Source organism: Pygoscelis adeliae, unplaced genomic scaffold (genome assembly GCF_000699105.1).
Source record: "Pygoscelis adeliae isolate BGI_AS28 unplaced genomic scaffold, ASM69910v1 Scaffold71, whole genome shotgun sequence".
NCBI lineage: Eukaryota > Metazoa > Chordata > Aves > Sphenisciformes > Spheniscidae > Pygoscelis > Pygoscelis adeliae.
This window is the reverse complement of record NW_008824356.1, coordinates 12403968-12417202: the sequence shown is the minus strand read 5'-3', so window position 1 is coordinate 12417202 and position 13235 is coordinate 12403968. Positions and strand designations below refer to the sequence as shown.

The following is a 13235-nucleotide window of genomic DNA, read 5'->3' as shown; positions in this document are numbered from 1 at the left end:
CAGGTTGAAAATTCCCCAATTATGAGAGGCATTTAACAGATGACATGGAATACTTTACCTGATTCTAAATAAATACTGAAAAAGAAGGGGCCATACGAACTTGAGATATGCAATCTTGTATGAAGATTTACCATTATGGCTTATCTAAATAATGTGGGAGGGGGTGGGGGTAAAAAAAAAAGCACATTCCTAATTATTCAGTTGATTAAAAAAAAAAAAAAATCAAGATCTTAGAAATGTAGTAGAACAAAACTAAAAACCTGACTGAATTGATGACATCAGCTATGTGCAAACTGGTTTTTAATTTGATTTTTTTTGCCAGGTCATTAGGGAAAAAGAAACTGTAATAGCCCTTAACTTTTAAGTAAATAAGTCTGTTCCCTAAGTGCAGGCAAGTCTGTATCAACACATCTTTCCTCAGTGAGTGCCTTTGAAAAAGGCTGTATTTGGTTCCCAGTCACAGAAGACTGGATTTTGATAGTGTCACACTTGTTAGAAACACCAACAGCAGCTAGTAAGTCATTTGACTGATGGTGCCTCCTCAGCCATCTGTAAGCACATGACAATTCAGACCACAAGCTGACCATGGTAATAATGTCCAGGAATATTACGTGCAAAGTCTACACTGTCATAAATTGCAAGCTTATGTTATTGCTAACTTAAACTGTAACAATGTATTAAAAGATTGCTGATCATAGCTGGAAAAATCGAAAGGAACTAAAGAATGCTCTCCAAAATTTTATTTACAGTTAAAAGGATATTAACAGAAAAGGTTACAGTTCTAGTACCTTTCTGAGCCTAAGATGACCCCACTTTTCTTTATCACTACCCTGATATCGTCCAGGGGTAGAACCAAGCAGATACACTCTACAGAAAGAAAAAAACACAACACCAAGTTATTTGCAGCTCTGGAGTGTTTTGGTTTGTAAAGTATTAAGGTATTTAAGTAAAACCTATCAGCAAGGTTGAACACAGAAGTGCAGCCAGAAATATTTAATCTTTCACACTTAAGATTCACAATATAAAGAAAAGTGGATTTTCAGCTGTATAATTTATTATTAGCATTCTATATGGCTGTCATGCACCACCAGGCTGTTCTATAGCATAGACAGGAACTGCATATATTTCTGTGTACAAAAACGCAGAAGATAGATGATGTCAGCAACAAATGCAAATAGCTCGTTTGGCACAGAACGGGGCATGTAATTTTGAGTAAAGCCAATCTATTGCTACATCCAAATCAGCAGATTCAGGTATGAGATTTCGTTTCGGCACCTAATAGCTCAGATGCAAAATACAGCTTTTTCAATTGTCTTCCCAATAATTGTTTAGTAACCTGTTTGACTTTGTCCTGAAAACAGAGAACAGACCTGCCTAGAGTCATAACAAACAGATGGTTTAAGCAGCTGTTCCTTACTGCATCTCATGCCTAGCTTTATCCATGAATGAATGTCCCCTACACATTTTATATGGCAAGGAACTGATCCTCATCTTAATAAGTGACTTTTCCATAACCCGTGCAATAAACTCACATCAGCTAGGGCTCACTCAGCCAGCCTGTCCAAGCTCATGCAGATGACCAAGTGAATAAGAACAGCAGTTCAGGCTGTTATCTTACTTGACTATAAGGTACATACTTTTTTTCCCCCTCCAATCTTGTAAGATTCCATGGATTTTATACATTAAACTAGACAAGGTTTCAGTCTCTATATCCACCACAGTTTATGACCTTTTTCAGCTTTTCTTTTCAGAATTTTTTTGCCAGCTTCTAAAACTGCTATTAAGCAGCCAAGAAGATTTGCACTTTCTGAAGTAAATACCATATTTCAGTGGAAATGCAGGATGTACCTATTAGAATAAAGCATCCTGAATTACTTTAAGTAATATCAGCAATATGATATCAGAGAAGACTGTTTCAAGACAAAGCGTATTACTGCTTAACATTACATTGCCTACCAGACACGATCCATGCCTGTAATGGGCAAAATTCTATACATATGTATATGGATTGAACTTTGCCTTAAAAGTATAGAAGCCTATTCTTAATAAAATCCCCATTACAATAACCTTCGCTTATATGATCCCACTTACATGACAAACCAAATACAACTCAGTTTTTTCCAATGGTAATTTTATTGGAGCAAATATGTAAGCCAAACTAACTTAAATGAAACTCTGGGTCCCTATTACTTACAGCTAACTTCTGTCAAGTTACTGCTCATGCACCTTTTTTCATTCCTTTAAAATGTATGTTTATAAAACTAGAAGTTGGTCAATTCAACATAATCTGCATTAGATTTAAAAAACTGCCTAAAGTTAGACTCATGTTTAAACACTTCAGTCTGAAACAAGGTAAGCTTACAACGCAAACCCATGGTCTAATAAATCCTAACAGAGATGTTTAATTTTTTGGAAAAAAAGTATGCAAGTTACTATAAGCACAAGATAGCATATACCTTGTCTCTGATAAATCATGTTCTTGAATCAGATCTATCCATTCCTTGAGCGTAGGAGAATTGTAAGCCATCAAGTAACTTATTAGGTCAGATTTAAAATTAGTTTCAGATTCACCAGCAGAAATAGTTCTTCCCTGAGGTAGCCTTGGATATAAAGGGCTTAGCCATATTCTAAAAACAAAGCCACAAAAACAAGGACACCACACATTAACACATGGTTTTAGTAAGTGATTAAAGCACATCTGAAGGTCCTAAATGAATACTAGGCAGATTTATTGTGATACTAACTATAAAGCAACTTGCCTCTACTGTACAATTACAGAATCGTCGAGTCTTATACTCAATACCACAAAACTAGTACTTTCAAATGAAAACATCAGTCTCAACACATTTATCCATGCATACATTTGCAGCTTTCATCACTGTTAAACAGGCCAGGCTCAGACTTACCGACCAGTAGTCCTTTCATCAAGATTTTCCTGTATGAACAGAACACTGCAACGCATTCTGCTAAGCTAGTGGTTTGTGTAATGATATAGAAAAACACCAATTAGGGCACCTGAAAGTTCTGCATAGTTTGAAGAGTAGCCCACAATGATAACTTGCCTCGCCAGAACTTCCATCAGAATAAAATAGGGTGGGCACTATGCAGGGAAAATATCTAGCATTTCTTTCCAGTCACACATTATTGTAGCCATGGAAACCAAAGGTTCTGCATTATCAACTTTACAACGTGTTGATACTATCCTTTGTAATTCAGAAGCCTATAAAACAGAGAAGCCAGTGAACCATCATACTGGTGATACAACATATTATTGCAGAGTGCAAAAGCTAAAAAGAAAACTGTTTTTCATGTTTGACAAGTAGGGCAACTTGTTAAGCATCCCAAACAGATATTTTCATGCCTTCTTGGCTTTCTGAAAAGCTAACTGCCAAAAGATACTAAAGCCATCCCTAAGTAAAAGATTTAAGGCAAAAAATCAGTGGTTATAGTTTTGCCACTCAAAAACCCTTATGAGAGCTTGCCTCAGACAAGTGAAAAGCCTCAAAACCTTGCCATATTTAATGGCAGCAAAATGGATGTCAAGATGATAGTAACTTCTGAAAAAGTATTTACAGTTAGTTTGATGAAGAAATCTTATACCCTGAGTTACTGTGGAGATCTAACTAAGAAATGCTCCCATAAAAAAGAAAACAAGAGGTTGAGGAGCCTTATATTAACACGTCACTTAGTTTTGTTTAGAGCACAAAAAATAGGACTATGTCCCAAGCTGGCCATTACGTTTAAAAACTTCTACCAAAAAAATGAGGAAGAAAATTCCTTCCAAGGAAAGGATACTGGGTCATCTACTGTATTAAGGAACCAATGATGCCCAGCATTTACCAGGTTACATTCTAGATACAGTCACAGCAGAAGCAGAACATCTGCACATTCACATTATTCTTGCAGTTTTAAGATAACTTTTAAACAGCTGCTTCAGATTTGTATGAAGAGTACTTTATAGCTAGGTAGTTTTTTCCATAAAGAGACAGCATGGCATAATAAATGATCTTAAATCAGTCAGACTGAATTTAAGGTAACAGCCAGCTCAGGACATAATTTTGTTTACAGTAGAAAGCAAGTAGAGTTCAGGCTTAGCCACCACCATTCTAGATTTGGTTTTTTTTTCTGCAGGATAGCTCTATCTTAGGAGCGTAAGACTTCCAGCACTGGAACATCTGACCTAGTATCTGGTCTCCAGCAGTAGCAGATACCTACAGAAAGTATTAAAGTAAACATACACCTGCTAGAGATTGTTGCTTACCCCTGAGTTTTCTGGTGCCAATCTTCAGCAATAAGATTGGATGTATGTATCACAACTCGAAGACCTTCTTCATATAACAACAACATCATTTTCCTTTAAAAAAAAAAAATATAACACTTCATCTGTTTCAAGTACACTGAGAGTAGGCGATAAATTAACAATTCATTAAAATGTTCCAAGATAATTATTTTCAAAACATTTGTTCTGCATAGCGCAAGCACTTAGACTTCAATCCATGTGCATGCCAAACTCACATGGCAGTCATTAGACTATCCTGTATATTTTGTCAGCAGCATCATACAATATATTCCAGAGTACAGCTTAACATCTCATGCAACTGATTTCCCAAAGCAAAAATTAATATTTACAGAACACTTTCTATATTTGCTATGTTCTTCAGATAAACTTATTCCTTTGCAGATAGTTAAAAAAAGAATTAAGGAAGACTAAAAGGCCTTTGCTTATAGCTGAATTCATTAAAACCTAGTTCTATTCCCTTAAACTGACAACTTTTAAAATAAAATATGTAGGTAACTAACCATTGGGATGGCAAAAAAGCTATTTATCTACCATAAATCTAAACTCAAGCTACAGCACAAAGGAGTTTTAAAACTAGTAACTGAGTTAAAAAAAATCTGTATTTTTTGTAACGTAAGTGCTCAAATTTTCATATACAAGTTTTCAAAAGTTGTGCAAAGACAGCATATCCATGTGACCCTGAAGGATGAGATGGTTTCCATAGAAACCAATGCTCAAGAATGAAAACTAAGGAAACACCTTTATTTTCAGTGCTGTCCCATGGCAAGATAAAGCTACGCAAATTGTATCAGGCTCAAATTTAGACAATGATTTATTCAGTAATTCCTGCTTTTAATGTTAGAGTTCAGCAAACTAACATTCAAGTGCCTGCACGTTTTCCTGTGCTTACTGCATAGTTTATGCAATATACAAGACGCCCTAACTATAAAATAGTTCCCCACATCTGTGTTATGCCTTGATCTAAGCACAAATTGAGTTGACAGTAAAATAAGTATTTTACAGCAAAATGAAGTGCAAGATTAAGGTATATAAAAGTGATAACTGACCAAAACACCACTACCTCAAAAAAAAAAAATCACTGACATCTAATTTAAGTTTTGCACCATACAACAGGAATGACGTGAATTTAAGTCTTTATATTTGATGAAGTGAAATCTGTTAAGCTTCTCTTGGCAAAAATTGTTTCATTACCCACCAAGATGGGATTTGCTGGTCTGCTACCCACTTGTGTTCCATCTGCAGTGGAACATGCATTCAGAGATACACTACCCAAAACAACCCTTTAAAATATAGGGTTAAAGTGTAGCATTTAACATCACTATCACTTATTTATCCCAAAGTGTGGTGGAAGAAAAAAAAAAAAAATTAAAGTTGAGCATACAGAGGACGAGAGCTACTGCTTAAGCAAAAATAAGCTAAAGCTTTAAAAATGATAAATTTGAAAAACAACCTCAATTCCTTCTATGTCCCTCACTAAATCTGAAAGAGAAGCAAGACTCATTTTTAAAATGCTGATTTCTTTCCTTCATTTACATATTCCTCTCCAAACAGGCAATGAGGAGGTCAGTATGCTTTCTACCAGGAATACAGATATACCCTCAGTGGGCATTTCAGATCAATGTTTTAACGTAATGTCATGTTTTATAAAACGAGTTATACAAAAGGATTGATTAAAAATACTACAGTGCCCTGAAACAAAAGATCTTCGCTACAAGACATTAAGATTAAATCTGTTCTTATCTGTAGCTTGCAATCTACAAAATTCCCTTTGTGACACTTCTATAATATCAAATTAAAGTTTTTTCTTTGAAAAGACCCCAAAATTCATTAATTATTTCCAGATCATCCATGTTAACTGCAAAACTAAGCAGTAAATCGGTGTTGTGTCCAACCTGCCAATGACTGATCAAGTCTGCATTACAGTTTCGGTATTAAGGCATGAGTTAAGAGCCAGGACCTGTAGTTCACTGACTTCAACTGTCTAACTTGCACATCTTGTATCTACCTAATAGCTGATCTGTTTCCTTAAACTAGAACAATCCTATCATCTATAAATACAAAATAAGTAAAGAAATTTTTCTTTAAGACTCAACAACTTCTAGGAAACCCAGTTTTATGGCTTTAAAATAACTTGCAGATAAATGAAACAGATACACATAGAACATGAAAGATACTACTTTTACATTTCATCAATATACATTAGGCCTTCAGAATTATGTTTTCATAAACAGTAATAATCTATCTTCCTATCCCATAAATACTTTAAGACACTAGACACTAGTTACTAGTCCAATTATGGTAACTGCATGTACCAACTCCACGGTCATCTTTAGAAGTGCAGCTTTCTGCTTCATAGTGTTACTTACGTATGGTGAGTTCCAAAGGCAATGTCCAGTTTAGCCTATAAAATTAAAAAGTTGATCATTAAAAATTCATATTGTGCATTCCTATATGCAAGAATGTTAAAGGAGGAGAGGTGCTCCTTCATTTCGTTTCATTCCACTGCTCTCTAGTGGACAGATCACAAAATACATTATTTTTCCCCTCAACACCTTTAAATGTGCTAATTTCTAGAAGTCAGACTTCAAATGGCAATGCAACTCTTTGCGCTGGAACTGCTCCAGCAGAATTTCTGGTCTCTTACCAGCAATATTTTCAGAAACAGTTAGCCTTGCAGAAAAGCACCTGAGGGTCCTGCTGGACGCAAAGTTGAACAGGAGCCAGCAATGTGCCCTTGCAGCAAAGATGACTAACAGTGTCCTGGGCTGTGTTAGGAGTGTTGCCAGCAGGTTGAGGGAGGTGATCCTTCCCCTCTATTCAGCACTGGTGAGGCCACACCCACAGTACTGGGTCCATTTCTGGGCTCCCCCATACAAGAGAGATACAGACATACTGGAGAGAGTCCAATGAAGGGCCACTAAGACACTTAAGGGACTGGAGCAACTCTCCTATGAGGAAAGGCAGAGAGAGCTGGGACTATTTAGCCTGGAGAAGAGAAGGCTCAGAGGGGATCTGATCACTGTATACAAATATCTGAAGGGAGGGTGCAAAGAGGATGGAGCCCGGCTCTTTTCAGTGGTGCCCAGTGACAGGACCAGAGGTAATGGGCACAAACAAACACAGGAGGTTCCCTCTGAACATCAGGAAACACTTTCTTACTGTGAAGGTGACTGAGCACTGGCATGGGTTGCCCAGAGACATTGTGGAGTCTCCCTCCTTGGAGATATTTAAAACCTATCTGAACATTGTCCTGGACAACTGGCTCTAAGTGACCCTACTTGAGCAGGAGAGTTGGACCAGATGACCTCCAGAGGTCCCTTCCAGTGTCAACCGATGACTGTTACAAGCAGCTTAACAGCTAACATAGCAAAGAAAAGGACAGAAGCCAGACAGAAGTGTTTTTTTATCAGCTCTCTGCTCTTATTAAAGAGTATTTACAGCACAATTTCTAGAGAGAGAATGAAACATGAGTTACAGATGTTAAGAAAATACTTTTAGCCAGTGACGGCTCCAACATTGTGCCTAGTTAATATGGGCATGGAGGAGAAGATTAAAATACTTACAATTTTGTTTTGGGGTACTAAAATAATGGAATGCATGTAGACTACCAGAAGAATACGAAGCAGTATACCCAAATAGGAAAATCAAACGCCATTTTCCCCTGCTACTTACTATTAACTACACTGACAAGTTTATCACATGGGACGTATTACATTCAAATTCTTGTTGTGTGTGAAAAGGAAACATTATATGCAAAAACATGAATTTATTGTTAACATGTTTGAAATCTTCATCTAAAATTGTTGCTACTCCACAACTTAGTGCAAACACCTAATTAGTATAGCACACAGCAGCCCAGAAATCCTGGCCTTGAGAACTCACTATGTTTGGCATCAACACAGCAATCTCTAGGAAGCTCAGGGTTACCAGCCTGCCTGAGAAGGAAGAAAATACCAAGATTATCCTCTTCCTAACAGGGAGTAAGATATCCCCATGATCAATAACATACTCCACCCAGCAAAATCCTGAAACAGTGGCAAGTTGCCATAACCACATCCCTTCCCCAGGCTGAAGCCAAAAGCTTTAGGACTCGGGGACAGCAAGTGAGCAAGTATAACATCAGAGAGAAAACAGCATGTGCCAGGAAGCGTGCTCATAGCAATTTAAACAGTATTATGGAGACTATTTGTAACAGCATTTTCTTACATAAAACATTTGGACAAATAATAATTCTTTGATGAGACTTAAGATTACAGTGACACAAGGACTAAGTGCTGCACTTTACACAAAAAGTACTTTCTTTTCAGCCCTTACAAGAATCTGAGTGCAACATGTTAGTGGAGAAGGTGTGCAGTGCTTCTATGAGCCCCATGACATTTTTGGGGGCAACCATTTTGTGCAAACCTTTTGCGGGTGACAGCCTACCATAATCACAGAAGACCACGAACATAGTTACTATGTTCGGACAGTCCTGGTAAGTATATTCCTTACGGCATAACAAGAAATTCTTGACTTCTCATATAAGGTGTGTCTCTCTTCATCCATAACAAGATTTTTGAGTGCAACAGGTGGCTTACTTTCAACCAAAGGATGATACAAATGTTAATTACCTGACAAAAGCTAATGTTCTCATAAGGACGTGCTTGTGCAAGCAGTTCAGCTTTAGATTCTCTCTTTTCACCATGAACTATCAACAATGGCTTCTTCCTTAAATAAAAGGAGATTACTATTAAAACATCAAATGAATTAGTAATCAGTCTAAACCACTCCTTCATGTAGCTATGACTTCTGGCCCCTAAGTCTGGTAGCCCTGTAGGAAGACGGCACTAAAATCTATATGCCTTATTAACTAACTCAAAAAAGCAGTAACTACAATAGGACCTCTAAGAGAAAGACACTAGAAAACTTCAATGGGAAAAAAAAAAGGGAAACCAGGAAGCATGGAGTAAATTAGACACCAAAGTAGAAACTAATAATACAAGATCTTGTAAGGAACTCTTGTCTGTATAGCTAGAAACAGACAGATAAAAGCTCTCAAAAGTATTGATATACACAGTGTGGATCTAAGACAATTTAATCATTGTTACCTTACGGAGAAGATGGGAAGAATGAGAGGAAAAAGGAGAGGGCTAGGTCTACTCTGGCAGTAGTTTCATGTTCACTTCCTAATACTCTGTTCTACTGCATTTCCAGTAAAATAAAAAAAAAAAAAAAAAAAGAGAAAACTGTACGTCATACACTCACTTCATCTGCAGTAGGTTGCAATTATCAGAATGGAGTTTCAAGCAAACATAAGAACTGCTTTCACGACAATATCCAGCAACTCCAACCATATCATATCCATGACATATCCTGATCATTTTCACATAGTTTTCTTGTGCCCTTCCTACATTCCCTCCTTTCTCTTGCATTACGTTGCTCTTGGCTCAGTAAACTATATGGCAACAAGCTTCTTGTTCCATCTTTATAGGTCATCTACTGCATTGTTGCCGCAGCCCACAATGGGACCTCCTAAGTGTTAATTAATAAAAATCAGAAACCAGCCATACTGAACTCCGACCATTTAACAGTCTTGAAAAGAGGCAAGAAATCAATAGAGAACAACTGTGGAATAAATGTACAAGGAAAACCAAGACTCTAGACATACACAATTGGTAACAACAATTTGCAACTGCAAACAAGTGTTTATCATTCAGTTATAACAGCAACTTGCATGAACAGAATGATTAGGAAACTGTATCATTTAATCTTCATAAAATAGACATACCTGAATTCCTGCGGATACTGTCTTACAAGCCATCCCACATCTATACAGTAGTTAAACTTGTACATAAGAAAAAGAAAACAGACTCATTAAAAAGAAAAAGCAGAGTTTTTCAGAACAACGAACTACAGCAAAAAAGCTTTCTACATAAAGTCATCACTTAATACCACTTACATCATATACAGCATGTTTTAAAAATAGGTGTATTTTTGAATTTCACATGCTTTCTTTCATGTCTCTTAACAATTCAGGAATGAACTTAAGTTATTCAAAAGCAAGTATTATTGTTCATAAAATTTAACATGCAGAAAAAAAGAATCACATACACATAATGTAAAAGCTTTGGTTCAAGAACCATCTCTTTGCCACATGCTTATACCATGAATGATAGCAAAAGCTTCTATGCAATAACAAAAATATCAATCCTAGATTGCATGGCTTTTTTCTTTCAAAAAAATCATTTACATGCACATAAATCTGCATTTTTCAGTTGCACATTCCCCGAAAACAGAGACAGAAAGCAGTCTTATAATTGCCTGAATTCTAAGCAGAACATGGGATGTTTTTTATATTTCAATAAGTTGTTGTACAGTTGGAAACTAGAGTTCCCTGCTAATAACAGCTACATGGCACAAACATGGATTGTCAAGTTTAAGGATAATAAAGTGAAATAAGCAACTGAAATCAGTTTGGCAAACAGAAAACTCACCTGGGCAGAAGATATGAGAGTCCCAAAAAGAGGAGACAAAATATCTGTTAAAAATATTAAAGCATGAGTAAAAAAGGTTCAAGTAAACATTTCACATCTTGAACAGTTTGATAGCTACCACAACACAAGCGCCAGATTGTTCACAGGCTTGGTGTAACAGGGACGTTCACAATTAAGTTTACTGTTTTGAATATTAAAGTCACTGACTCCCCTGTGAAACCCTTATGGTCTAATGTTTATAAAAAACATTAATCCTCTCAAAGTAGAAAACAAATTTTAAGAACTTGTTAGGAGAAAGACTAAGATCACATGGAGAAAGTGACAAACTACTCTCTCGCTATAGAGAGGGCTTGAACTGTGGCAGGGTAGAAGCAATAAGGGCATAGTTAATGCTTAAAGACTTATCTGTTGCAGACTGATTGTAGGATATGTGTATCCTTAGTTCATTCATGGTAACACAGAAAACTAACCTGACTGAGGAATTATAACCTCGATAACTGAAGCACAGCAGCAACTTTTAAGCATACCCTACAAATACCTTCTAGGATAGGCAAAATATTTCATGCCGTACCTCTACAGAAATCTGGTTTTGCAGGTTAAACAAAAAAAAAAACCTCAGCTCCTCCACCAGCTCAACTAATTGCCTAGCAGGACAACTAGTCCTAAGAGAGGACAGGCCAAAAGCCACAATGAATTCACAAAGCAGATAAAGACATACAGCAGTAAAGCAAGTGAGGTCTCTGACACCAGACTGCCATCAATCATCAATGCTCATAGGGAGCACATGAGGTTGAGGAAAAGTTACAACCTAGTTGTATAGGTCTTCAGTCATTTGATCTCCTTCAAAGAACTACAAATTTTTTCTGCCTCATTTTACTGTATTTCTGTGCATAAATCTCCTATTAATGCTTGTTTCTGATTTGGTCTTGCGATGTATGAGATTTCATTTCTGAATGAGGGGGTGTTTAGAGGTGCACAGAGCTCTTCCCCCTTACACCAAACCACAACTACACAGCATTCCTGAAGCATCAGTATTGTACACTGAAGACTTCACTCCATCTTGACTTACACTCACTTCTAATTGAATTGAAACTATCTTGTACTGCATCAAGTAATAGTGAATTACTAGGTCCAAACCACTCAGAAGCATGAAGACAAGTGCAAACAACTACTCAGGGAGCATGGTTAGGCACCCAAGAAAAGTATCCCTTTAGGATACTAGGACTATGAAGGCAAGTGGTTTTCCCCAGAATAACACACAGAAAGCAAGCAATAAGAAGCACAATATGATTTGCCTTGGCTAAATGCACATGAGATTTGTGCAGCGTAACTCAGAAGTTAAAACAGAATCAGTATCAGCAAATTAATGCTTCATACATTATACTTCTAAAAGAGAAAGGCAAAGATAACAGAACCGATTCCTACAACTTGCACATTTAGAATACGAAGCCTTAGTTACACCAAGAAATATCTGCATTTAAAGATACCCAGAAACTAAAAATAAGCATTCTCTTGCAAACAAGTCTCCTAAAAGCCCACTTCTGTAGAAGCCACTTGTTCACCTTTTATGTGCAGGGCTCCAGAATTATAGCTCTGTTCAATTCCTCTGACTTTAGTGAGAAAAAACCTGAAAGGGTTTCCTCCATTCAACAAATCCCAGGTATCTTGGGCTTCACTAGGTGTTTCATTATACTCCTCTGCTTTCTGATTCTCTGAGAGTTCGTCATCTTTGTGAAGATTCAGAGGATATTCTTTGAGTGCATCATGTCTTTCTTCTTTCAGTGTTTCTTTGTGGGCATGCTTTTCGTGATCTTCGGGCTCTTCATCACTACTAGAAAGACACCAGCCTAAGCCTTCTTGGCTAGTTCTCTGTTTTTCTGCTGGAGGTATTTCTGTAGAAAATTTTTTATCACTGAGCTTCAGAGGAGAAGCTTTTCTCTTGTGAGCAGCTTTCCTAGCTTCAGAGCATGGATATTGTGGCCCACTTGTTCTGCCACGTGCAGCATCCAATAGTGAAGATGTAGATGGTTTTTCACCGTCAGAATTTTCTTCAGTACTTTCATCACTACTAGATACTGTCCATTTTCCGTGTGCACCTTCCTGAAGCATGTTCCTAGGGATTAAAAAACAAAACACCAAAACACATTGTGCATTTTTGCTATGCTCAAATCTGTTTTCCTTCCTAGCTTCCATTTGCTTACTACTAGGGAGCTTTGCTTTTTGTATTTGGCACAATCTCCATGCAACTTCTGACTCGGGAGAATTTCATAGCACACAAGGCTTATTTGTTTCTGTGCCCAGGAAACAAAGAAACACGTGCAATGGGAGCAACCGTCAAGTGGGAAGCAGCTAACATGGAAATCTGCACCTGGAAAACCGGCCAGGATAGGGACACGCACAGGGCAGCGTTTCAAGAGAGTAACGTGCATCATGCGGATATTTCTCATGCCGACCCTAACGCT

The 13235-nt window shown here is 37.3% G+C and overlaps 1 protein-coding gene across 1 annotated transcript in view; it reads right to left on the bottom strand.

Annotated features, from left to right (window-relative positions):
- The window catches only part of TDP1 (tyrosyl-DNA phosphodiesterase 1), a 51455-nt gene extending 38573 nt beyond the window's left edge, over window positions 1–12882 (bottom strand). Inside the window, exons 1-8 of the mRNA XM_009319440.1 lie at window positions 12336–12882; window positions 10774–10817; window positions 10068–10123; window positions 8911–9007; window positions 6667–6701; window positions 4262–4354; window positions 2457–2627; window positions 789–867 (exon numbers count right to left, since the gene is read on the bottom strand). Coding sequence (XP_009317715.1) covers window positions 789–867; window positions 2457–2627; window positions 4262–4354; window positions 6667–6701; window positions 8911–9007; window positions 10068–10123; window positions 10774–10817; window positions 12336–12882 — 1122 coding nt within the window. The remainder of the gene's footprint in view (window positions 1–788; window positions 868–2456; window positions 2628–4261; window positions 4355–6666; window positions 6702–8910; window positions 9008–10067; window positions 10124–10773; window positions 10818–12335) is intronic.
- Between the last annotated feature and the right edge of the window lie 353 nt (window positions 12883–13235).